The sequence below is a fragment of the Ornithorhynchus anatinus genome, chromosome X1, assembly GCF_004115215.2.
Source record: "Ornithorhynchus anatinus isolate Pmale09 chromosome X1, mOrnAna1.pri.v4, whole genome shotgun sequence".
NCBI classification, from domain to species: domain Eukaryota; kingdom Metazoa; phylum Chordata; class Mammalia; order Monotremata; family Ornithorhynchidae; genus Ornithorhynchus; species Ornithorhynchus anatinus.
Window position 1 is genome coordinate 81,925,779 of NC_041749.1, and position 24,663 is coordinate 81,950,441.

General features: G+C 46.2%; 1 protein-coding gene across 1 annotated transcript in view; it reads left to right on the top strand.

Annotated features, from left to right (window-relative positions):
• The first annotated feature begins 15,029 nt into the window (after positions 1–15,029).
• The window catches only part of PLA2G15 (phospholipase A2 group XV), a 40,686-nt gene continuing 31,052 nt past the window's right edge, over positions 15,030–24,663 (top strand). The window contains exon 1 of the mRNA XM_029051101.2: positions 15,030–15,342. Coding sequence (XP_028906934.1) covers positions 15,030–15,342 — 313 coding nt within the window. The remainder of the gene's footprint in view (positions 15,343–24,663) is intronic.

A 24,663-nucleotide genomic window follows, 5' to 3' on the forward strand; every position in this document is an offset into this window, starting at 1 on the left:
GGTAAGGAGTTTCTGTTTGATGTGGAGGTTGACAGACAACCACTGGAGGTTCTTGAGGAGTGGGGAAACATGGTTTTGTAGAAAAACGATCCAGGCGACAGAGTGAAGTTTGAACTGGAGTGGGGAGAGACAGGAGGCAGGGAGGTCGGCGAGGAGGCTGATGCAGTAATCAAAGTGGGATAGGATTAGCCATCAGGGGCCCTAATCTTATTGACAGAATAATAATAATTACTAGTTATAATACTTGTTAAGTGTTTACTACATACCAAGCCCTGTTCTCTGGATTAGATATAAGGTTGTACACAGTCCCTGTCCCACATGGGGCTCATATTCTAAGTAGGGGGGAGTAGAATTTAATCCCTACTTTACAGATGAGGTAACTGAGGCACAGAGAAGTGAGTTGACATGCTCGAGGTCACATAGTAGATACCCGGCAGAGCTGGGATTAGAACCAAGGTTATCTGATTCACAGGCCTGAGCACTTTCCACTAGGCCATGCTGCTTCTCATCCTCTTCCCCAATTTGAACCTCTGCTGCAGTCGATATTCTGGGCCACATTTGGGAAGAGTGGGAGCACATGTTTGCTCGCAGTGACTTGAGACTCCCCAGGATTCCCCTGACCAGGGCCCGACTGAATTTAAACTGCGACAGGGTTCTGGGGGTAGGGACACTATTCTCATCTGCTAACTCAGGCCCATCATAGTTTTGATCCAACCCTGCTCAGTTAAGATTGGGATAAGAGCCCAGGACTCCTGATTCCTTCTCTGGGCTGTGCCAGTCCTCCCAAATTCCTCCCCAAAGCTCATCCTTGTAATCGGGCCTTGGCCTGAAGGGACTGGGTATAAAGTGAAGAACTCATGAGCTTGTTTGTCTTTCCTCTGTTGCCCAATGTTCTTGTCATCCAGGGGAAGTGAACACACCCCTCAGGTCTCAACAATGCAGGCAGCTCTTTACCTTGGCTAGTTTGGTCCCTGGATTTGCCAATGGGGAACAGTCACACCGGCAGGGGGTTGGGGACATTTCAGCCTCCATAATAATAATAATAATAATAATAATAGTAATTGTTACGTGCTTACCATATGCCAGGCACTGCTCTAAGCACTGGCGTAGATACAAAATAATTGGGTCAGACACAGCCCCTGTCCCACATAGGGCTCACAGTCTTAATCCCCTTTTTACAGATGGGGGAACTGAGGCACAGAGAAGGGAAGTGACTTGCCTAAGGTCCCACAGCAGACAAGTGGTAGAGCTGCGATTAGAACCCAGGTCCTTCTGACTCCCAAACCCGTGTTCTAGCCACTAAGCCATGGTCCTTAACTAGCGGCTCCTCTTGTGCTGTCTGTTAGGCAGATTAGGAAATTAGGATCCAGGGAAGGGAAAGACAGAGATTGACCCACCGGGGCCAAGGACTCATGACTGATTCCTCTAGCTTTAGCACCCAGATTTGACAAGTAGCAAAATTGGAGGGAAAAGAAAGTCCATAGTTCTGCTTTTCTGGAGACATCATGGCATAGTGAAAAAGGAAGCCCCTATCCCTTCCAAGTGATAAATCCATTCCACCCATGCCTTCCTCCCCTCCTCCCAACCTCCCCTTGGCCCCTCTGAAGCGGCTTCTCTGTTTAGTCTCAGACCAGTCGGACTCCAGTAAGGTAGTATTGCCTGGCTGACTAGAACTTTGATCTCTGGACCTTTCTCCAAGGACGACCACTTCAGCTCACTCTCGTTCCCTCCCCCACCTCCTCCTTTTCCTTTCCCCTTCACCTTCTGAGTCTCCTCTGGACCCTGAGTCTAGGGTGATTTCTAAATATCTCTAATGAAGCTAAATCCTTTATCCTTCAGAGACCCTGAGGCCCAGCCAGCTTTACAGGCTGCGTAGGGCAGAGGGGAGTCTCAGCAGAGGTGTGAGAAACATTAAAGGCTGTGCTTGCTTACTCCGTAGACTCAGATGTCCTGAAGGCCTCTGTTCTAAGAACAGGGTTTTTCCTGGGGCTGTGAGCCAAGGCCTTGCTCTCCCCAGGGCCTTCTCATCATCAAGAAAAAAAGCTATTTTTAATTTAGGTGACAAGGAGACAAATAGCACAGAATTAACCAACATAAATGCAATGAACTGAAAAGCGGAAGATGGAGAAGCTGGGTGTCAGGATTCAAAAATGCCCTTTGTTAAGATACTGCTAATTCCCCTCTCTGCTCCTTTCCCTCAGTTTTGAGGAGGGTTCATTCATTCAATTGTATTTATTGAGTGCTTACTGTGTGCAGAGCACTGCATTAAACACTTAGGAGACACAGATTAAGGGAGCAGGATAAGTGAACTATGTGTGTAATTGTGTTGGGGGACCAGTTTCCATCAATCAGTGGTATTTATATGTGCAAGGCACTGTACTAAGCACTTGGGAGAGTACAATGAAGTAGAGTTGGTAAACCCATTCCTTGCCCACAGGAGCTTACAGGGGGAGACAGACATTAATATAAATGAATAAATTATGGATATGTACATAAGTACTGTGAGGTTGAGGGTGGGGTGAATAAAGGGTACAAATCCAACTGCAAGTGTGACACAGAAGGGAGAGGGAGTAGGGGAAGTGAGGGCTTAGTTGGGGAAGTTCTCTTGGAGGAGGCTTTGAAGGTGGGGAGAGTGATGGGCATATGAATATATACATGCATATATATATATATATATATATGTCATATGTAGGGAGAGTCATATATGAAGGGGGAAGGAGGGAGTGTGTGGGCTAGGGGTTGGTGGAGAGATAGACGAAAATGAGGTACAGTGAGTCTGTTGGTGTTAGAGGAGCATACTGTGTGGGCTGGGTTGGAGCAGAAAATCGGCATGGTAAGATAGGAAGGGAGTAGGACTCCCAACAGTCACAAAGTATCTCTCCATCAAGTGCAGTCTTTGAAATTTAAGGACAGTTACAGCCACTTGTCTGCCGTGTGACCTTGGGCAAATCACTTTACTTCTCCATGCCTCCCTTTCCTCATCTGTAAAGAGGGGATTCAATATCTGTTTTCTCTCCTACTTAGGCTGTGAGCCTCACGTGGGGCAGGGACTGTGTCCGACTTGATTATCTTGTATCTACCCCGTGCTTGGTACAGTGCTTGGCACATAGTAACCACTTTAACAATTATTACTATTACTACATATACAGTATTTATGTTCATAGGAACTTCTTGTGATTTGAGGGCTTGCAAGGAAATACTCCATGATTCAATTTTCCCTGTGGATGAGAGGCATGAGGAGGGTGAGTAGGGAAAGGGCAGCAGACCTACCCAGAGAGGTATACCCTCCATAAGTTTCAGCAGGAGACACAGCGGGAGAATGTCCTATCGTCATGCTTGGGTATGGAGCTGTTCTGACCCCGAACTTTCTGCGAAGCTTCATTTGAGGATGTAGCACCAGGGAAGTGTGGGGAAGAGAAACCAGAAACACTTTGCTATAGTGGTTTTGTCAAAACTCTTTCCGGCTCTATGCACTCCCACTGCTGCTGTCCTCCATTAATAACAATAATAATAATAATGATAATAATGTTAGTATTTTTTAAGCACTTACTCTGTGCCGGGCACTGTTCTAAGCACTGGGGTAGATACAAGGTGATCAGGTTGTCCCATGTGAGGCTCACATTCTTAATCCCCATTTTACAGATGAGGTAACTGAGGCATCGAGAAGTTAAGTGACTTGCCCAAAGTCACTCAACTGACAGGTGGTGGAGCAGGGATTAGAACCCCTGACCCCTGATTCCTAAAGCTGTGTTCTTTCTACTGAGCCACGCTGCCATGCTGCATTACCAAAGCCTGCTTCTCTGAGGATGGTTCATTTGGTCTCCTCATGACCAGGATTGTAAAGCCCCAAAGGCAGTGTCATTGGAGCAGGGGGAAGAGGCATGAGAAGCGTTGTGGCTCAGTGGATAGAGCATGGGCCTGGGACCTGGTTTCTAGTCCTGGCTCCGCCACTTGTCTGCTGTGTGACCTTGGACAAGTCACTTCACATCTCTGGGCCTCAATTACCTCATCTGTAAAATGATATGGATGTTGATGACGGTATTTGCTAAGTACTTACTCTGTGCCACACATTGTTCTAAGCCCTGGGGTAGATACAAGGTAATCAGGTTGTCCCACACTAGGCTCACAGTCTTAATCCCCATTTTACAGATGAGGTAATTGAGGCCCAGAGAAATTAAGTGACTTGCCCAAAGTCATAAAGTTGACAAGTGGCAGATCCGGGATCTGACTCCCAAGCCTATGCTCTTTCCACTAAGCCACATGGCTTCCCTAATTAAAATGGGGATTAAGACTATGAGCCGCACAAGGGACAGGGACTGTGTCCGACCCGATTTTCTTGTATCCACCCCAGTGCTTAGTACAGTACCTTGCACATAGTAAGTGCTTAACAAATACCACAATTATTATTACTAAGTGATGGGGTGGGGAGAGGAGGCTGAGGTCGTCTGAGTAGAAGCACTCTGAAAATGGCGATTTTGTTCTTGAAAGGGGAGGATCAAGTTGGCTATATCTCATCCTAGCCTTAATTGCATCACACACTACCACCTTTGTCATTTCACAGGTGGAGATAGTGAAGCAGTGAGAAATGGCTGAAATCCTGTAGTTTGTGAGCAGTGATGGCTCTGTCTCCATCCTTTCGCTCTGACTCACTGCTCACAAACTACAGGATTTCAGCCATTTCTCACTGCTTCTAGCTGGGCAACAAGGGAATATGCATGAAGAAAGATATGTGCACTCCTCAGAGTCCAAGATTCATCCCATTTTTAATAATTTAGGACCTACAGGTTCACCACCGAGGAGTCTGAAGATCAGAGAAATCACAGACCCTGCTTCCAGAGACCTGATAATTTTGTTATGGGCCTTGCAAGCGCTCAAACTCTGCAACGTAAAGAATGGGCTAATTGACAGGAGGATTTCCACATATATCTTTCCTGCTCCAGGCTGGCTTCCTGGAGGAGGGGGACCTGGAGTTGGGCCGGAGGTAGGCTATAAACGGGGTGGGGGGAGTGACTGTGATAGCTTGGTGCTATCCACATATTTATTGAGTCCACCATATTAAGAACACTCTACTAAGTGTTTGGGGGAGTAAAATAGTAAACACAACCCCTGAGTTCAAGGATTTTATAATCTAGCCAGGGAGATAGACACTGAAAAAAAAATGTACAAGTAGGAGAAATGAGAAGTGAATATGTTGATATTTATAAGTGCTACCAGCGGTTGTGAGTCTATTACCCTGATATAGTTGAATTACTTCCTCTTATATAATGGTGGTACTTGTTAAACGCTTACTATGTGCAAAGCACTGTTCTAAGTGCTGGGGGGATACCAGGTGATCAGGTTGTCCCATGTGGGGCTCAAAGTCTTAATTTCCATTTCACAGATGAGGTAACTGGGGCCCAGAGAAGTTAAGTGACTTGCCCAAAGTCACACAGCTGTGTGACAAGCGGCGGAGCAGAGATTAAAACCCATGACCTCTGACTCCCAAGCCTGGGCTCTTTCCACTGAGCCACGCTATTCTCACTGTTCAAAAATCATTTTTGTCTGCCTGGATCCCCCATGAAATTGTGAGTTCCTTGAAGGTGATTCAAAGAGAATGAGATGGTTTAGAGAGAGCCCATGAGGGAAGGAGTTGTAGGATCTAGTAGTTACTTGGCCAAGGAAGGCAAGACCTGAGAGAAATTCTAAATAACTCTAGGCCACTGGGATTGGGGGAATTCAGTGGAGTGTGAGAGCTCTAGTTGAGGTGGAGACAATTGGACGGGGAGAGGGATAGCCTTGGAGGCAACCTTAGGGAACCTGAGGTAGAACATTTGGATTGTTGGTTATTAATACTTGCTAATATTTATATAATTGCTTATGTCCTCTCCTTCTCCTGCTTCCTAGGTGTTCACCCTTTGGTAAATACCAGAAAAGATGAAAATGAATCTAACAAAACCCCTGCCTGCTCAGAGATGCCAATGAGAGAGGACTCTGGGTGAGTGGTGGGGGTAATTAATAATTTAAAATCCTTTGGGATCATATCAGAGAGATAACTGAGGGAGGGATCTGCCCTCCTGATTGTAAAGGGGCTGACCCCAGACACTGATCAGGAGCCGAAAACCCCACCTGCCTTAAGAAGTGATTGTAACAGGGCCTGTATTTACTTTCCCTGCTTCTTTCTGAGACTTATTGATCACAGGAGTAGGAGTGGGGAGCCCCGGCAATGGGGAGGGGAGGGGAAGGTGATAAATTAGTGCCATGAAATAGTGTTCTGTGGAACTCTTTTTTTTTTTTTTCCAGTGGTGGGCTCTTCAGCCTGTCCTACCTGCCTCTTCACAATTTCTTCACAATAATGAAGAAAGGCTCTCGAAAAGAGGGCAGTGAAAAAGACCAAGGAACTCATTGTGGCCAGGGAATGTGTCTTCCAACTCTGTTATATTGTACTCTCCCAAGTGCTTAGTACAGTGCTCTGCATACAGTAAGTGCTCAATAAAAGAGAAAAAGCGTGGTTTAGTGGATAGAGTCTGGGCTTGGGAGTCAGAGGACCTGGGTTCTATTTCCGGCTCCGCCACTTGTCTGCTGTGGACTTTGGGCAAGTCACGTAACTTCTCTGTGCCTCAGTTCCCTCATCTGTAAAATGGGGATTAAGACTGTGAGCCCCACATGGGACAAACTGATTACTTTGTATTTAACCCAGCGTGTAGAACAGTGCTTGGCACATACTAAACACTTAACAAATACCATCATTATTATTATTACTAAATATGATTGACAATGACTTGCCTGGGGTTTTCCCAGAACTAGGTTCCCCACCCAGACACCCAAAGCAGGAGGCAGTGAGATTGGATGGGGATGAAACCTTCTGAAGGTTAATAATAACAACTGTGGTATTTGTTAAGAGCTTACTATGTGCCAGGCACTGTACTAAGCGCTGGGGGGGTGGATACAAGCGTATCGGGTTGGACACAGTCCCTGACCCACATCAGGTTCACAGTCTTAATCCCCATTTTCCAGATGAGGTTAACTCAGGCCCAGTGAAGTGACTTGCTCAAGGTCACACAGCAGAGAAGTGGCAGAACTGGGATTAGAACCCATGACCTGAGAAGCATGAGAAGCAGCGTGGCTCAGTGGAAAGAGCCCGAGCTTGAGAGTCAGAGGTCATGGGTTTGAACCCAGCTCTGCCACTTGTCAGCTGTGTGACTGTGGGCAAGTCACTTCACTTCTCTGTGCCTCAGTTTCCTCATCTGTAAAATGGGGATTAAGACTGAGCCCCGCGTGGACAACCTGATTACCCTGTATCTACCCCAGTGCTTAGAACAGTGCTCTGCACATAGTAAGTGCTTAAAAAATACCAACATTATTATTATTATTATTATGACCTTCTGACTCCCAAGCCTGTGCTCTATCTACTATGCCATTCTGAAGGCTCCTTCTTGGGTTCCTGGGTACTGATCCAGGGACCAAGGAGAGTTTTTACCCAAACTATTTAATAACTAGAACTAGTGAAAAGAGCACCTCCCTTTTCCCTATACTCCTTTGATCCAGCCTTGCCATTATCAATAAGTATTTCTAGAGGCCACAGCAGACCTAATACTGAACAAGGAGATCATGTTAGGTCAGACATAATAATAATTATAACAATAATAATACTTGTTAAGCCCTTACTATGTTCCAAGCACTGCATTAAGTACTGGGGTGGATACAAACTAATCAGGATGGACACAGGTCTTGTCCCACATGGGGCTAACAGTCTGAGTAGGAGGAAGTAGGATTGAATCCCCATTTTACAGATGAGGAAACAGGCACAGAGAAGTTAAGTGACTTGCCCAAGGTCACACAGGAGCCAAGGGGCAGAGTTGGGATTAGAATGCAAGTCCTCTGACTGCCAGGCCCATGGTCTTTTCACTAGGCCACACTGTTCCTCTTCTCAAGGAACTCACAATCTTATGAGGGAGCCAGAGCAGAGACAAATTATCAACATAAGCATATATCTATTAGACTGTAAATTCCTTCAGGACACAGATAATGTCTTTAACCTCTTTGTATTTTCCCTAATGTTCCCCAAATCCCTAGTAGAGTACAGCCAATTGGGGGGGGGGGGCGTGTTCATCTTTCAAACCCCTACTAAAATCATATCTCCTCCAAGAAGTCTTTCCTGACAAACCTCTTTTCCCCTCCCTAGTTTCCTTTTCTTCTGGGTTGCGTAGGCACATGGCTCTGTACCCCTTAAGCACTTTGATACTCACTAAACCTCTAACCCTACAGCACTTAGGCACATATCCTGCTTGCTGTGGCCCGGAAACGTGTCTACCACCTCTGCTATACTGGAGAAGCAGCATGGTTTAGTGGAAAGAGTGCAAGCGTGGGAGTCAGAGGTCATGGGTTCTAATTCTGCCTCCGCTGCTTATCAGCTGTGTGACTTTGGGCAAGTCACTTAACTTCTCTGGACTTCAGTTACCTCATCTGTAAAATGAGGATTAAAACCGTGAGCCTCACGTGGGACAATCTGATTACCTTGTATCTACCCCAGCGCTTAGAACAGTGCTTGGTACATAGTAAGTACTTAAATACCATCATTATTATTATTACTCTATTATTACTCTAAGCCCTCTGCACACAGTGAGCACTCAATACAATTGATCAACTGATAGATTCTGTTGCTTCCCCTATCTGTAATTTATTTTAATGTCCATTATGTCTGTCAACTCCATTGCCTTGTATTATCGAATCATCTCAAGTGCTTAGTACAGTGCTCTGCACCTAGTAAATGCTCAGTAAATACCACTGATTGATTGATTGATTGATTACAGCCCTGCACCCAGCCGTTCAATACAAATTGTGAATGCTGATACTGATTCATACACCCTTTTAGTGTCACATTCCCTTCTTAAGGAAGTCCTCGATCTCTGCTCATCCACCCCTTTGGCCCTAACCTATCTTTAAGGAGTGTCTCATGTACCTCTCTCATGCTGAGATCAATTAATCAGTTAATCATATTTATTGAACACTTACTGTGTACTAAGCACTTGGGAGAGTACAGTGTAATAGAGTTGGTAGACACATTCTTTGCCCAAAACGAGTTTACAGTCAATCAATCAATCTTATTTATTGAGTGCTTACTGAGAGGACGAATCAATCCATTAGTGATATTTATTGAGCACTTATGTGCAGAGCAATGTACTAAAAGCAAGGGAATACAGCAGAATTAGTAGACACGTTCCCTGCCCATACTGAGCTTCTACCCAATAGTAAGTCAAAGTCAGTCAGTAGCAGGAGACGATCCAATCTGTTGAGGCTATGGTATTGCTTAGAGAAAATTTGGAGCGAGGAGGGCAAGACTTTAAATGAACCCTCACAGCACTCACTATGGGTTCTGGGACACGTGATTTATAGTCAAAAACAAGTTAATGCAGATGGATAGTCTGGCAGAGAGACTACACTGAATCATTGTATTGTGAGTACTGTACAACACAAATCATCACAAATCTGTTACAGGCCTGGGCCAAAAAGAAACTCATCTGGGGGTGGAAAAGATGATCTTCTTCAGCTTATTGCTGTTAACTGCTTCTGGAGTTAGCATTTCTAGGAGACTGGTGACAGGGAGGGCTGAAGAAAAGACTGAAGGGAGGGTGGTGCGATGTTGGAAACTGTGTGGAAGAGGACAGGCTGGATATTGGGAGCTGAGGGCGATAGTGTAAGGAGGCAGGAGGTTGGGTCTGGGAAATACTGCCATGCTAATGATTCCCTCTGCCTGTATGTTGGCCTGTCAAGTGGGAATCAGCATGGTCTAGTGGAAAGAGCACTGGCCTGGGCATCAGGGGACCTGGGTTCTAGTCCCGGCTCTGTGACCTGTCTGCTGTGTGACCTTGTGCAAGTCACTGAACTTCTCTGTGCCTCATTTTCCTTATCTGTAAAATGGAGATTAAGCTATGAGCTGTATGTGGGACAGGGACTGTATCTGACCCCATTAACTTGTGTCTACCCCAGCACTTAGTACAGCGCCTGGCACATAGTAAGTGCTTAATGAATACCATTAAAAAGATAAGTGACAGGACTGTACTCTAATTTCTAAGCTGCAGTCACTTTGGGTCCTCTGGGTAAAAAAAAAACCCCAAAAACTTTTTATGCACTTTTCAATGTCCTGCACCTGTGTTTGCCTACTTTTTCATTGCACTCCGTGCCTCACTGGGAATTTGACTTTGCGGTGATGAGAGAGAGTGTGAATGGCACTAAGCAAACCCCTATCTATCACCACAGTCAGATCCTCCACACAGGTTCTTGGTCCTGAAGTCTCAGGGCTGAGGTTCCTCCATATTTTCTGATGAGACTCTCCATTATAATATTGACAATCGTAGCTGTGTGAAAAGTAGTTAGGGCAATCTCGGGCAGGGACTAGCAGGTTGGTAGCTCAGTTAGCTCTCAATAGTCTGATTTCCATCTTGCCCCAGTGCGGCCTTCCTCTAACTCGGGGGCTCAAAGATTTGTGTCAAGGTTAGGTTTGGAAATGGGGGAAAGTAGGGTCAACTTCCATCTCCTGCATATTCCCTCCCTTACCCACAATAAAGCAGCCTCAGATCCCCACCCTGTTCCCCCCACTAAGCTGGCCTTATCCTCGTCTTGCATACTGCAATATGCATTGTATAAAACCATCAGTCAGTTACAAAATTCCAACAGGAAATGCTTAATAGGGAATCTGGTGGAGTGGGTCAACTGATGGGATTAATGAGGATGTAAAGGCTTTTAATAGGTGCTGTCTGATCGATTGATTGAGTCATTGAGCAGCTTTGTTTCTGAGAGAGCCAGAACTCCTGACAGGCAAGATGATGCGATCCTCTTTGCAGTATCTCTGTAGAGAAAAACAGTTTCTTTCTGTGTCCCAGTGACCCCAGAGTCACATCCAGCCTGTGGGGGTGAGGAAGTTTCCTTAGTCCTTTTCAGGCTAGCTACCTCCCTGGCCCCATGAAGTTGGCTTCTCACCACCACAGCCCCTAGGTTCAATGCTCCCTGGAGGTCACTGTCTCTCCCTCTCATTAATTCTCAGAACCCGAGGGGAGGCAGAAGTAGGACATGCCTCAGGAGACAGGTGGTGTTAGATCTAATAGCAGCTGCTGTGAGGGGAGCCGAAGTGAGGCAGAAAAGCCTTTTCAAGGCCCAGAGCCTCAAACAGGGTGGTATGGATGACTGCTGGGAAACTCTTTGGATTTTGGCTGGAGTTTTTGAATGTTAAATGGAGCCTCCAGTCTTGGAGATGCTACTGAGGGAAATATCCAGATTTTCTTGTCGGTTAGTTACACAATTGGTGGGATCAGAGTCAGTTTTAGGGGGTGAGCGAATTCCTGTGGCTGCCAACTTTTATGATGCATAGATAAAAAAATGAAGAGCAATAATCCCTCCAAATTCAGAGCGGGGAGTCAAAACACCTCTCTATGTGCTCTTTTATTTGTATCTCAGGTAACCAAGTTACTTATAATGAAGGGACAACATGGAACTCATCTACTACTGAGGTATTACTAGATTTCATACTGTTATTCTGGGTTGTGAAAAATGAGGGTGCTTGGGTTGCTAAATTTCTGAAACAAGTTCTGTGTGTGATTGTAACAGAGAAGCAACATGGCCTAGTGGAAAGAGCACAGGCCTGGGAGTCAGAGTTTGTGGGCTCTAATCCCGGCTCTGCTACATGTCTGCTGTGTGACCTTGGGCAAATCACTTAACTTATCCATGCCTCAGTTACCTCATCTGTAAAATGGGGATCAAGATTGTGAGTCTCACGAGGGACATGGACTGTGTCCAGCCTGATTACCTTGTATCTACCCCAGCATTTAGAACAGTGCTTGGCACATAGTAAGTGTTTAACAAATTCCACAATTATTATTATTATTAACACTGGCACTTTGTAATTTGATTGACTTGGGGACTACTGGGTCAAATGGTGCTTTCGCCCTTTATTACCTACCTCTGTACTCTCCGGATTTGAAGAGGCAAAGATGCAACCCTAACCAGAAGTCCAAGAGGCGGAGCCCAAATGTTGAAAATAGCAGCTGGAGCCACAAGCCAAAGGACTGTCACTTGTGTGTAATGTGGAGGGGACTTTAGTAGTGCATTGGTCTCTGTGGTCATACTTGCACATGAGAGTTGTGATTCTCCATGCCGATGATTTGCCACACGCACGTATACTTATGCGTATATCTATATCGATATATACAGTGACACTCCTTCCGTTTTATATTTAGGGGAAAAATTAGAGAACAAGAAAGGGAGAAGTGCAAAGCCATACCAGCAAAGGTCCCATTTGTCTCATATTAGGTAGGACTAACATAAACTTTGGGGTCCTGTCTCATGCCTGAAAAGTGGCTGGTGGGACTTCTTAAATGTCCAGGCTAGGATGGTGGAAGAAGAGGATATACATAGTGGCAAATCAGTAGGTATGTGCTGGTGCTCCTTCTTTTTCCCTTCCTCTACCTCTCCTGCCCTTTCCTGTAGGTTTTCAACAAGGGGCACTTCAACCAGGATGCCAGCAACCTGCAGAAAATAGCTGGCTGCAGTTGCAGCAGAAAAAGTAGAATTAGCAGCAGCAGAGGTCTTGGTTGCCCAGGAGAAGGAAGGAGGCAGTGTGATCCAGTGTAAAGTACAGGGGACTGGGAGTCAGGAGACCTGGGTTCTAGTTCAGGTCTGGCACCTACCTGCTGCGTGACCTTGGGCAAATCATTTAACTCTTGTGCCTCAGTTTTCTCATCTGTCAAAAATGGGGATAAAATACCTGTTCTCTCTCCTTCTTAGACTTGGGACCCCCTAAGGACCTGAACTGTGCCTGATGTGATTGTTTTGTATCTACCCCATTGTTTCACACAGAGTGAGTGCTCAATAAATACCATTATTAGAGGAAGGTCGCAGTCCTATTCTAGGGAACACTTGGGAAGACGGGACTTGAAGGAGTCCATGTCATTGTATGTGTTATATCATCACACTCAGTGTAACGTGATGACTTCTCGTGCACCATTTTGTCCAAGTTCATCACTCTTGCCCAAACCTACAGTGTTTCTTTAGGTGGGAAGGGCACAATCACCCACTTGCTCAGAGTCATAATGTTCCCTTTTTAGGTCAGTGTGAACGCAGGTGCCATTTCTGAGCCACTCTTGGCAGCAGGAGGATCCTTGACAGAGTGCTGAAAATAAAATTACTGGGCATAAAGGTGTTTGGTACAGCAGGGATGAATTCATATTAGACAAGAGAACAGACCAGCTGGAAACTGTCCGATATAAAAACCCGATGACTGACCATCCTATCCAGCCCTCATTTGGAGAGGGGAAGGGTGAGTGATTTTATACGTGTGTGGGTGTGTATGTGTATATGTGTGTTTGTGTCAATATCAGTAGTAGTGATTGAGCATCTTCTGTATGCATCTATTAAATCGGCATCATCGATGGTATTTATTAAATGCTTACTGTGTGTGAAACACTCTACTCTGTGTTGAGAGAAGGAGCATGGCCTAATGGAAGGAGCACAGGACTGGGAGTCAGAGGACCTAGGTTCTAATCTCGACTCTTCCATTTGCTTGCTGTGTGACTGTGGACAAGTCACTTAACCTCTGTCCCTCAGTCTCCTCTGCAAAATGGAAATTCGAAACCCCTTCTCCTGCCCCCTTAAGCTGCCAGCCCCATATTGGACAGGGACTGTATCTGATCTGATTGTACTTTAACTGCCCCAGCGCTTGGCACATAGTAAGTGCTTAGCAAATGCCATTATTATTATTGGGAGAGTGAACCAGAAACAAGACACGCAATTACAATCGAATAGGGTGGGCAGGCCGAGATAGTTTACCAATGGTGGGGGCAGGGGGAGAAAAGGAATATAACAAAATAGCACAGATCTGTCAGGATAAATAATAATTGGGGTATTTAAGCGCTTATGTGTCAAGCACTGTCCTAAAATACAAGATTATGGGCAGGGGATGTGTCTGCCTGCTCTGTTGCATCGTGCTCTCCCAAGCGTTTAGTAGTGCTCTGCGCATAGTAAGTGCTCGATAAATACCACTGATAGGTTGAAATGACTGAATAAATAAATAGGTCACGGGTTCGAATTCCCAATCTGCCACTCGCCTGTCGGGTGACCTCGGACGAGTCACTTTTCATCTCTGTGCCTCAGTTACATCAATTGGAAAATGAGGATCGAGACTGTGAGCCCCACGTGGGACAGGGACTGTGTCCAACCCGCCTCGCTTGCATCTACCCCAGCGCTTAGTACAGTGCCCGGCGCCCATAGTAAGCGCTTAACGAATACCACAGTCCTTCTGATTAAATGCTCTGGGAAATGTTGGTCGAAGTGGCTCGAAGTTGATCCGGGAAGGCTTCCCGCAGGAGGCGGGATGTAAAAACGGGGGGGGGGGGCAGTGATTTATTCATTCATTCAATCGGATTTATTGAGCGTTTACTATGTGCAGAGCACATTGAATTGGAATGGACAATTCGGCAAAGGATAGAGACCATCCCTGCCCAACGACGGGCTCACGGTCTAAACGGGGGAGACGGACAGCAGAGCAAAAGAGAACAAAAGAAAAACAAGATAACATCATGAAGACAAATAGAATCGAGGGGATGTACACCTCATTAAGAAAACAAACGGGGTAATTTTATTAATGAGATGTACATCGCTCTGATTCTATTTATTTGCTATTGTTTTAATGAGCTGTTCATCCCCTCGATTCTATTGATTGCTATTATTTTTGTGTGTCTCCCCCGATTGGACTGTAAGCCCGTCAGTGGGCAGGGACTGTATCTGTGGCCGAATTGTCCATTCCAAGCGCTTAGTCCAGTGCTCTGCACATAGTAAGCGCTCAATAAATACTATTGAATGAACGAATGTATACAAATGAGCACGGTGCTGGGGGTGGGGTGATCTGGGGACGAGAAAGTTCCAGCAGAGTTAACCGCGTCAGCGAACAGTCCCGAGGACCCCAGTGGTCTCCGCCCGAGCGCCATGTGAGCGTTGAGGGGGCAGAAACGGCGGGGGCGGGGAGGACCGGAGCCCGCCTCCCATCACCTTCTCGGCGTGCGATGCGTTTCGCCTCCTTCCCCTCCGCCCTCCTCCCCTCGCCGGGGCGGAGCCGAGCCCCGCTGGCCCTCATTGGTCGGGCGGCGAGGGGCGGCGGGGTTAAGCGGGTCGCCGGCGGCCCGGCTTCCTCAGTGACGGAGCCCGCCGGCCAGCGGCCCCCCGCCCGGCTCGCCCCGGTGCCCGCCATGCCTCCGCCCGCCCTTCGTGGCCGCCGCGCTCCCCTCCGGGGGCCCGCCCTCGCCTGCTGCCTCCTGCTGATCCTGCCCGGCCCCGGCGTCCCCGCGCCCCCCGCCCACCGCCCTCCCGTCGTGCTAGGTGAGCGGCCGGACGGGCCGGTCTGTCGTCGGTCACCAATGCCGGGCCGGGCCCGAGGGGTGGGGGAGCGTCGGAGACGCGGCCAACTTCTCGGGGAACTGGAGGGGAAAGCCGGGCCGGCTCACGGCCAGACACTGCCGCGGCCCCCGGTGGGGAGGGCTCCCCGCCGGCCGGCCCCGCTCCGTCCTTTCTGTCCCGGAGGGACAGCCCGGCCATTCGCCCGCCGTTCCCGGGAGCGCCTCTCCTGCCGCCTGGGGCCGGCGGGGCGAGCGCCCGTGTTTTATGGCTGCGCCGATGACCCAGGGGTTCAGGGGAGGGGTAGGCAGGGGGGCGGTCATCAGCCCGAGCTGCCCTCTCTATTCATTCAATAGTATTTATTGAGCGCTTACTACGTGCAGAGCACTGGACTAAGCGCTTGGAATGGACAAATCGGTAACAGAGACAGTCCCTGCCCTTTGACGGGCTTACAGTCTATTCGGGGGAGACAGACAAGAACAATGGCAATAATGGAGCCTGCGTTGATTTACCAAAATAGGAGGGGGTGGTGGCTCATCGTCCCCCCCACCCCCAATGCCTTTTGCTTAATTTAGCGTATCATCCCTCTTGTCTCCCGGTTACCCCGGTGAACTCGTGCTCCCTCAGGGTGGAACTCTCCGCCCTCTAGTACCGTGTTATCACTCGGCCCTGTCTTGAGAGAGTGACCCCTTGCACTCTGGGGATAACCGGGAGAGGGAGGTGGAGGCAGAGTCAGAGGAGCCCTGAGCATCCCGGAGGGGCCAGCTGCGTTTAACATTAAGACATCGCAGGCCGGGATGTTTTTACTTCTTTTCGCCGCTTTCCCGGGAAGCACGGGGTCGCAGTGCTGTGGGTGAATTTTCCTCTCTAGCAGGACCGGTGAGTTGAGCTTTACTGGGGTGAGTGGTGAGGGTGTGTGTGGGAGGAGGGATTGGCGTTGTAGGTAGGACCTGTATTTACAGCATTTGTAAAACGCTTAATAGGAAAGGTCAGATGCTAACTAAAACCAGAAATTAAGGGCTGCTGGAGGCAACTGCACCAACCCAAGGTAAGGTAGTTGAATGCTGCCCCTCGTTCCCCGTGTAGCCATTGAGTTGATCTAAAGGGTTTTGTTTCTTCTGCGATACAATAGTAGAAAGCAATTACGAGCTGTTGGGTGTGTGTTTTTCTTAATGCGGGATTAAATATGAGACTAAATCTTCCCTGCCCCCATGTCATTTGGCTTCTTTCGTTTAGCGAGACATCTTAAATTTGCACAAGATCTCCTGAAACGTGAGTCCTAACATAAAGCCACCGTGCAGACATTAATCCAATGATACCTCTGTAAGGTAGGTGAGGAAGACTAGGAAATTGGCAGGTCTCAAAGTGTAACGAGGCTGTGATAAGAACTAGAAGTGGAACCGACATCTCTGGATTCCCGGACTTGTGTCTATCCATCTTTTTCTCTGGGTTGATTTGCGCACTGCATTTTGAGTCGTTAAGGTCGTGGATAGACCAGTCTGTCATTTTGAGCGCTTACTGTGTGCAGAGCACTACACTAAATGCTTGAGAAGGTACAATGTAACCTCAGAGTATGTATTTCTGAGCCTGATTCTTATAGTAGAGGTTGGGGGAAGGGGATGGGTGAGAGGGAGTGGTCTGTTGTAAGGACGATTAAGGCCTATCCAGTGTCGTGGGGGGGGAGTGCAAGTTTGGCTGGGGGGAGAGGATGAAGAGAATCTTATCCTGTCCAGTGGATGAAGTATCCTACCAATTTCCTGGGCTTCAGGAGAGGAGGAGCAGTGTGACTTTTGTCCTCTGCAAAATGGAAACCCACTCTGAGCACTGTCCTGACAGATTCCTGAAATTTTTTAAATTTTTTTTTAAATTTCTCCCATTTTGGCTAAGTACCTGATTAGCTACCTTTTCACTGTGTGCCACTGAATCAGGTCTGGAGGATGATGACCTACAAATGCTAATGGAACAGGACAAGTCATCACTATAGCAGACCAAGCAAGTTTATTAGGAACATTTTCTCTTGTTGAACGTGCCTGTGAGTGTCTTCTTGGAAAAAAAAAGACTCGGAGGACCCACAATACTCTGAACTTCCATTTCCTCTTCTCTGTGGGCACGTGCCCGCCGCCCCCCAGACACACACATACTCCCAACTCCCCCTTAGCTGTTAGGTTTTCTTGTTGCAGGCTTTCCAGGTTGGGATGGTGACTTATGGATATTACAATTGCAGTTATTCTTTTAGATGAATATGCCAGAAGAGTTAAAAAAAAAAAACAAAAAAACCCACAAACCACTGTTCAAATTGTCATGGAAGCTAATTCAGATAATTGGAAATTTGGGGAAGCTGAAGAAAATTGGGTTTTGCTACCTTGGTCTGTTGGTGAATTGGACTAATGTATACTCATTTTTATTCAGACTTAAAGTTTGATTCATTTGTATACATCAAATGCATTGAGCAATTACTCTGTACACAGCACTGTACTGAGTGCTTGGGAGAGTCCAATTGAGTTATACATAGTGCCTACCCTCAAGTAGTTTACAATGTAGTAGGGAAGACCGAGAGAAGCTAAAGAGCTGAAAGTGAATACCCCAAGTGCTTAGGTGACATGGTAGTTGGGACTCGGGGGGCCTGTGGAATAAGATAGGGAAACAAGAGCATGATCAGGGGAGGCCTCCTGGAGGGTTTTCAAGATGGGGAGATGTGTGGTTTGCCAGGTGAAGGGGGAAAAAGTTCCAGGTAGCAGGGAGGGTGGGGAAAGAGGTGGGTGGCATGAGAAGTGAGAACAAGGCATAGTAGGTTAGCTTAGTTTGAGAGGAGTGAAGGGGAGGGGAGTGTGTGTGTGTGTGTGTGTGTGTGTATATGTGTGTGTCAGAGAGAGAGATGAAGTGGAAGAAGTGATAAGTAATGGGGAGAAGAGAGCTAATTGAAGGTTGAGCAACCATTAGTTGTATTTTACCAAGAATGTAGTACAGGGCTCTGCACAAGTAGATGCTCAATAAATAATAATAATAATAATGTTGGTATTTGTTAAGCGCTTACTATGTGCAGGGCACTGTTCTAAGCGCTGGGGTAGACACAGGGGAATCAGGTTGTCCCACGTGGGACTCAGTCTTAATCCCCATTTTACAGATGAGGGAACTGAGGCACAGAGAAGTGAAGTGACTTGCCCACAGTCACACAGCTGACAAGTGGCAGAGCTGGGATTCGAACTCATGAGCCCTGACTCCAAAGCCCGTGCTCTTTCCTGAAGATGGTGATGGAGGTCTTTGAGGAGTGGTGAGAGCCAAGATTCACACCCCTTGGAACTGTAAACAGTGAAAGTGTGAATGTCTGGAAGTAATTACAACCCATAATTAGTTATTTCAGGTTGGGGCTAACTGGTCCTGATTGGTAAACCTCAAGTGCTGTTAATAAGGATTCAGGCTCTTCAAAGGTTTCTCTACCCCCCACCCACTCCTCCCCACTCTTTTCATCACACCTGTCTCAGTAGCTCTGCTTTTCAGAAAGAGAGAGAAATTCAAACTGTGTCCACAGTTGGTATAGCAGTAACTGACCCAAATTTACAAGCTGTAGCATGTAGTGAATATTTGAGTAGCTTTATAAAGCAGTGATTAGAATATTTATTTTATTTGCTTTCTGACCTAGGGTCTGGTTTGTATCCTGGTTCAACATAGTTGTATTTATTGAGCATTTACTGTGTGCAGAGCACTGTACTAAATGCTTGGGAGAGTACAATTCAGCAACTGATAGACAATCCCTGCCCAGTAACAGGCTCACAGTCTAAATGGGGGAGACAGATAAAGCAAAACGGAACAAAACAAAAAGCAACGCAACATCAGCAAGATAAATAGAATCATAGAGATATACACATCATTAACAAAATAAATAGGGTGATATATACAAATATGCACAATGCTGAGGGGAAGGGGAAGAGCACAGGGCAAGGATGGGGGGAATGGGGAAGGGAGAAGGAGCAGAGGGAAAGGGGATGCTCAATCTGGCAAGGTCTCCTGGAGAAGGTGAGCTCTCAGGGCTTTGAAGAGGGGAAGAGAGTTTGGCGGAGGTGAGGAGGGAGGGCGTTCCAGGACAGCGGTAGGACGTGGGCCTGGGGTCGAGGGTAGGACAGGCTTGAAGGGGGTGACCATGAGGAGGTAAGCGGCATAAGAGTGGAGTGTGCGGGGTGGACAGTAGAAAAAGAGAAGGGAGGTGAGGTAGGAGGGGGCAAGGTGATGGAGAGTTTTGAAGCCAAGAGTGAGTTTTTGTTTCGTGCGAAGGTTGATAGGCAACCACTGGAGGTTTCTGCGGAGGGGAATGACATGCCCAGAGCGTTTCTGTAGGAAGATGATCCGGGCAGCGGAATGAAGAATAGACTGGAGTGGAGAGAGGCAGAAGGAAGGGAGATCAGAGAGCAAGCTAACAAAATAAAAAAAATGGAACGCTTTCCGAATTTGTCATCCAGATTTTTATCACAGTGAGTGAGGGGAGAGGAGTCGAATCAAATTATGGCCAGAATCTATCCCTATTGCATCACTTAAGGGATAATTCTAATTATATGGACATTTTAACTATGTTTTCTGAGCCTTCCACATCTGCTTTGGTACATTATGGACTTCTTCTGTAGCTATAAAAAAGACAGATGAACTTTAGCAGTCTTGAGGTACTGAACGGGAAAGTGAAAGCCAGTGCAACTCTGACGAGAGTTTTACCACTTTTTGTTCAAATTTAGGTGGTCAGAGAGCATTCTAGGTAGGTGTTTTGCCTAGGAAATTTTTTGTTCTCTCCATATTACCACCTTCCTTAGCTTTGTAATGCTTTTTCTTGCCTTTTTAATTATCCTCTAACCCATTGCTCATGCCATGCCCTGGCCTGGGAAAGTCCTGTCCTGTTGCCTTCTCTCCCAAGAGCTTAGTACAGTGCTTTGCACATAGTAAGTGCTCAATAAATAAGTTTGAATGTATGATATAGTCTTCCACTTTCTTGGTCATCTCATTCCTATGTCTATATCTCTTCTTTTGTATTCATCACTGCTCATGGTGAAATTCACCTGAGTGCGTCCATGACCGAAAAGGTCAGTGTAGGATCCATGGTGCTGGTCACAGTGTGCACACGATAAGGCTGGCCCTTGTGTTGGTGGTTTATTTTCACATCTGCCTCCCTCTAGACTGTAAGCTCCTTGTGGGTAGGGAATGTATCTACCAACTGTTATATTGTACAGTGTTCTGCACACAGTAAGCACTCTGTAAATACTATTGGTTAACAATTACAGCATCTTAGCACTATTCTGGTCTTTTTGTGTGTGTGTGTGCTTTTATGCTGCCCTGTCGCTCCTTTCTTAATAGCATTTCTTCAGTCACCTTGGCACTCATGTTTACTGTTTATGTCTATTCATCAGTTTGTCTGCTTCTTCCATTAGATTGTAAGCTTCTTAAGGACAGGGACTGCATCTTCAACACCTGAAGGTGCCCAGAACAAATTACAGTGCTCTGCACAAAGTAGGTGCTCCAATACTGTTGCTACTGACATCAAAATTGTGCATATGCTCCACCTTTTACAGAGATGTTTTTGACCTGAAGAACACCAGATTGAGTTCTGTCCTAGAGTCTGGGTTGTATCCTGGTCCATCAACTTTTCTAGGTCCTTATTAACCCTTTGGAGGGTTATGGACTCCTAGGCATTAATTATCGTAGTATTAAGTGCTTACTATGTGCCAAACACTATACAAAGTGTCCCTGTCCCATCTGGAACTCAGTCCAAGTAGCAGGGAGAACAGGTATTGAATCCCCATTTTACAGGTGAGGAAACTGAGGTGGAGGGCAGTGACATGCCCAAAGTCAGACAGCAGGCAACTGGTGGAGTCAGGATTAGAACCCAAGTTCTCTGAGAGGGCTTTGCTTTTTAACTTGGGTTTATTTTTTGTATGTCCCCTATCTGTAAATTGGGCAAAGTATTGTTTTGCTACAAACCTACCTAAGGAGGGTGTTGTAAGATTTCTATGGGCTTTGGGTTCCTCAGGCCAAAGGAAATGGAAAGTTACAGAGTTGCTCTGTTCTTTAAGAGCATACAGAGATTCAGTTGTCTATTGGTGGTGTTTTGAAAGTAGGCTCTCCAGACTACAGGTTAGCTTATGCCCTGTTTATTTTCTCTGGCTGCTTTTTTTAGTCTTCTTTGGCAGGCTTGTATCTCTGAATTAAATTAATAATGTGAGCACTGCCCCCCCCCCCCTTTTTTCCTCCTGGTAATGGAGAGGAGATAGAGTAATACAGGTAATCTAAAATTCCGATTTTCAGGGAAGAGGGAATCCTGAGCCAGACACACTTCATAGAGGAAAGGATATCTTACAGGGGAATTAATACATATAGATTGGTTTTTTTTCTTCTTCCAATTTTCCATAAGGGTTTTGATTCATCGACAAGCTATGAAAGTATGATCTGACTCCCCCTACTATTAAGTAGATGCCCAGCTGTCCCTTGGCAGCCTTCAAAGCTGACTAGTTTGGAGGGACATTGTGGGAAAAACCTGTGTCCCACAGGGTTTAATCCTGGGGCCAGTACTGCTCTATATCTTTATTGATTTTCTGTACAAATGAATAGAGAAGATCATTAAATTTTCAGATTATCCTAGATCAGATGGGGTTATGAAGGTAAAAGACCAGATTAGACCTCAGGCTCTGATGAAATGGAAAAATGTCCTACAAAATGGACTTAAATTCAGTAGGGATGAGTGGTAAGCTGTTTGTGCTTGCCCTCGATGACTGACTCTAATACGGTCAGAAGAAGGCTGGCCTAGGTCCGAGGACAGGATGTGGAAAGTCTAGCGAAGGCATTTGTGCATTCGAAAGAGCTGGCGTCGTAGCTGAAAACAAACTCACTTTCACTTTTTTTTTTTTTTTCCCCCAGCCAGCAAGGGGCTGGAATGACACAGGAGTATACTGTGCAAAAACTAAGACGTAATTCTTCCACAGTATATTGCATCTATTCATTTATTCATTCAATCGTATTTATTGAGCACTTACTATGTGCAGAGCACTGTACTAAGTGCTTGGAATGTACAGTTCAGCAACAGATAGAGACAATCCCTGCCCACCAATGGGCTCACAGTCTAAACCGGGCAGACACAGTGAAACAAAACATATCTAAGATAAATAGAATCATAGATATACACATCACTAAAATAAATGGAGTAATAATATATACAAATATACACAAGTGTTGAGGGGAAGGGAAGGAGGTAGAGCGGAGGGAGGGAGTAGGGAATGGGGAGGGGAGGAGGGGCAGAGGTAAAAGGAGGGCTTAGTCTGGGAAGGCCTCCTGGAGGAGGTGAGCTCTCAGTAGGGCCCTGAAGAGGGTAAGAGAGTTAGTTTGGCGGATGTGAGGAGGGAAATGCTGGTACAGGTTATCAAGGAAGGCACAGTCACTTACTAAAAACATAAAGCTGGAATTAACTGTACTGTATGCCTTTCACCCTCTTGTCAAACCACTTTTTGACCAAAGGTGTTGATGAGTAAAACATACAGCCTTGGTTCTCCACTCTTCTAACAAGGAGGCTTTTTTTAAAAAAAAAAATCTTTTTTTTTTTTTTTTTACATATCAGTCCTTTTGGCTTTAACTTGACTGGAAATTTTTTTTTATCAAGTGCTTGAGACTGACAAGACCAAGGTACAACTGACTGGTATTTCCCCATCAGGTGCATCTAAAGACCATTTATTTTTTTTCTTATGGTAATTGTTATGGCATTTGTGCCAGGCACTGCTCTAAGCACCGGGATGGAGGAAGGCTAATCAGGTTGGATACATACAGTCCATGTCCCACACGGGGCGCTCAGTCTTAATCCCCATTTTGCAGATGAGGTAACTGACACACAACAGTGTAGTGGCTTGCCCGGGGTCACGCAGCAAGTGGGTGGCAGAGCTGGGATCGGAACTTAGGTCCCCTGACTTCCAGGTCTTTACCCTTTCCATTAGGACAGGCTGCTTCTCTCCTTGTTGCATTTTGTGCTTATTAACAATAGTGTCTGGTATCATTTTGTTTTTTTCCCTTTTGGAGTGAAGCAGCAGCATGGCGTAATGGATAGAGCATGGGCTTGGGAGTCACAAGGACATGTCACAAGTCAAAGGCCTTGGGCAAGTCACTTCACTACTCTGTGCCTCAGTTACCTCATCTGCAAAATGGGAATTGAGACTGAGCCTCATGTGGGACAGGGACTGTGTCCAACCCGATTTGCTCGTATCTACCCCAGCACTTAGTATGGAGCTTGGCATGTAGTAACTGCTTGACAAATACCACTATTATTCAGGAGGTTCAGAATGCCGTTTCTAACTGCTGTATCTCTGGCCTATCGTTCTGCTGCTGCTGTCTCCTGGCTGTCCTACTATGCTACATCATTTAAGGTTTGACTATATTCGATCTCTAAAATGTTTCTTCAGTTCACCATAGGGCATGGGTTTGGTCAACTTGCTGCTGCCCATTCTCCTCACATATGCTGCTCAGCAAAGGTGGGATATGATGAAAACTCCTTCAGTGGTGAAATGATGGTTCCCAAACCTCTTTTTTTAAAAATCCCATTTTACCCCTTGATAGTATTGCATGTAGGGAATATATCTACCAGCTGTCATATTGTATCCTCCCATGCGCTTAGTACAATGGTTTTGCACACAGTAAATGCTCAATAAATAACATTGATATTTTAGGGGGCTGATGTGGCATTTTTGGTAGGTCCAAGTCTCACAGCTATTTAAAAAAAAAAAAAAAAAAAAAAAAAGGCCCTACACTACAATTGTTCTTTAGGCCTATAGTTTGGGCTGGTGCCATATTGTTGCCACAGCCCACCAGTCACCAGAAGGCCATATTGGCCTGTTGGATTCCTTCCTGTTCTGTGCATTGCCTCAATAGCCAAGTTCAACTATGTCACAGGAGGGAGACCCGCTGGTTGGCCCAGAAACGCGGATTTCCTCAGTCTAATTGTGAAATGGCCAAAAGACAGGCAGTAGCAAATTATGCCTCAAAAGGGAAGGCTCCTGTTTGGGGAGGCTTGAATTTCAGGTCATCCTGCCCATTTATCCAGCTAGTTAAAGCCCTCTCCAATTGGCCTCACTATGCTACTGAGCCGACAAACTTGGGAGTGTAACCAAATGCAGCCCAAGTGAATTAGTGACCAGTGCTCGTGACTGCACCTTCAGTTCTACCTTGCTGAACATGGCTACAAAACCTGATTGCAGACACAGAACAGCCTTCTTTCCTGTCCTGTTGTTGGCAGTTAACAGTTTTGGAATGTTTTCACTGTGTAAAAAAATCCATATTTGAGGGGGGGAGGGG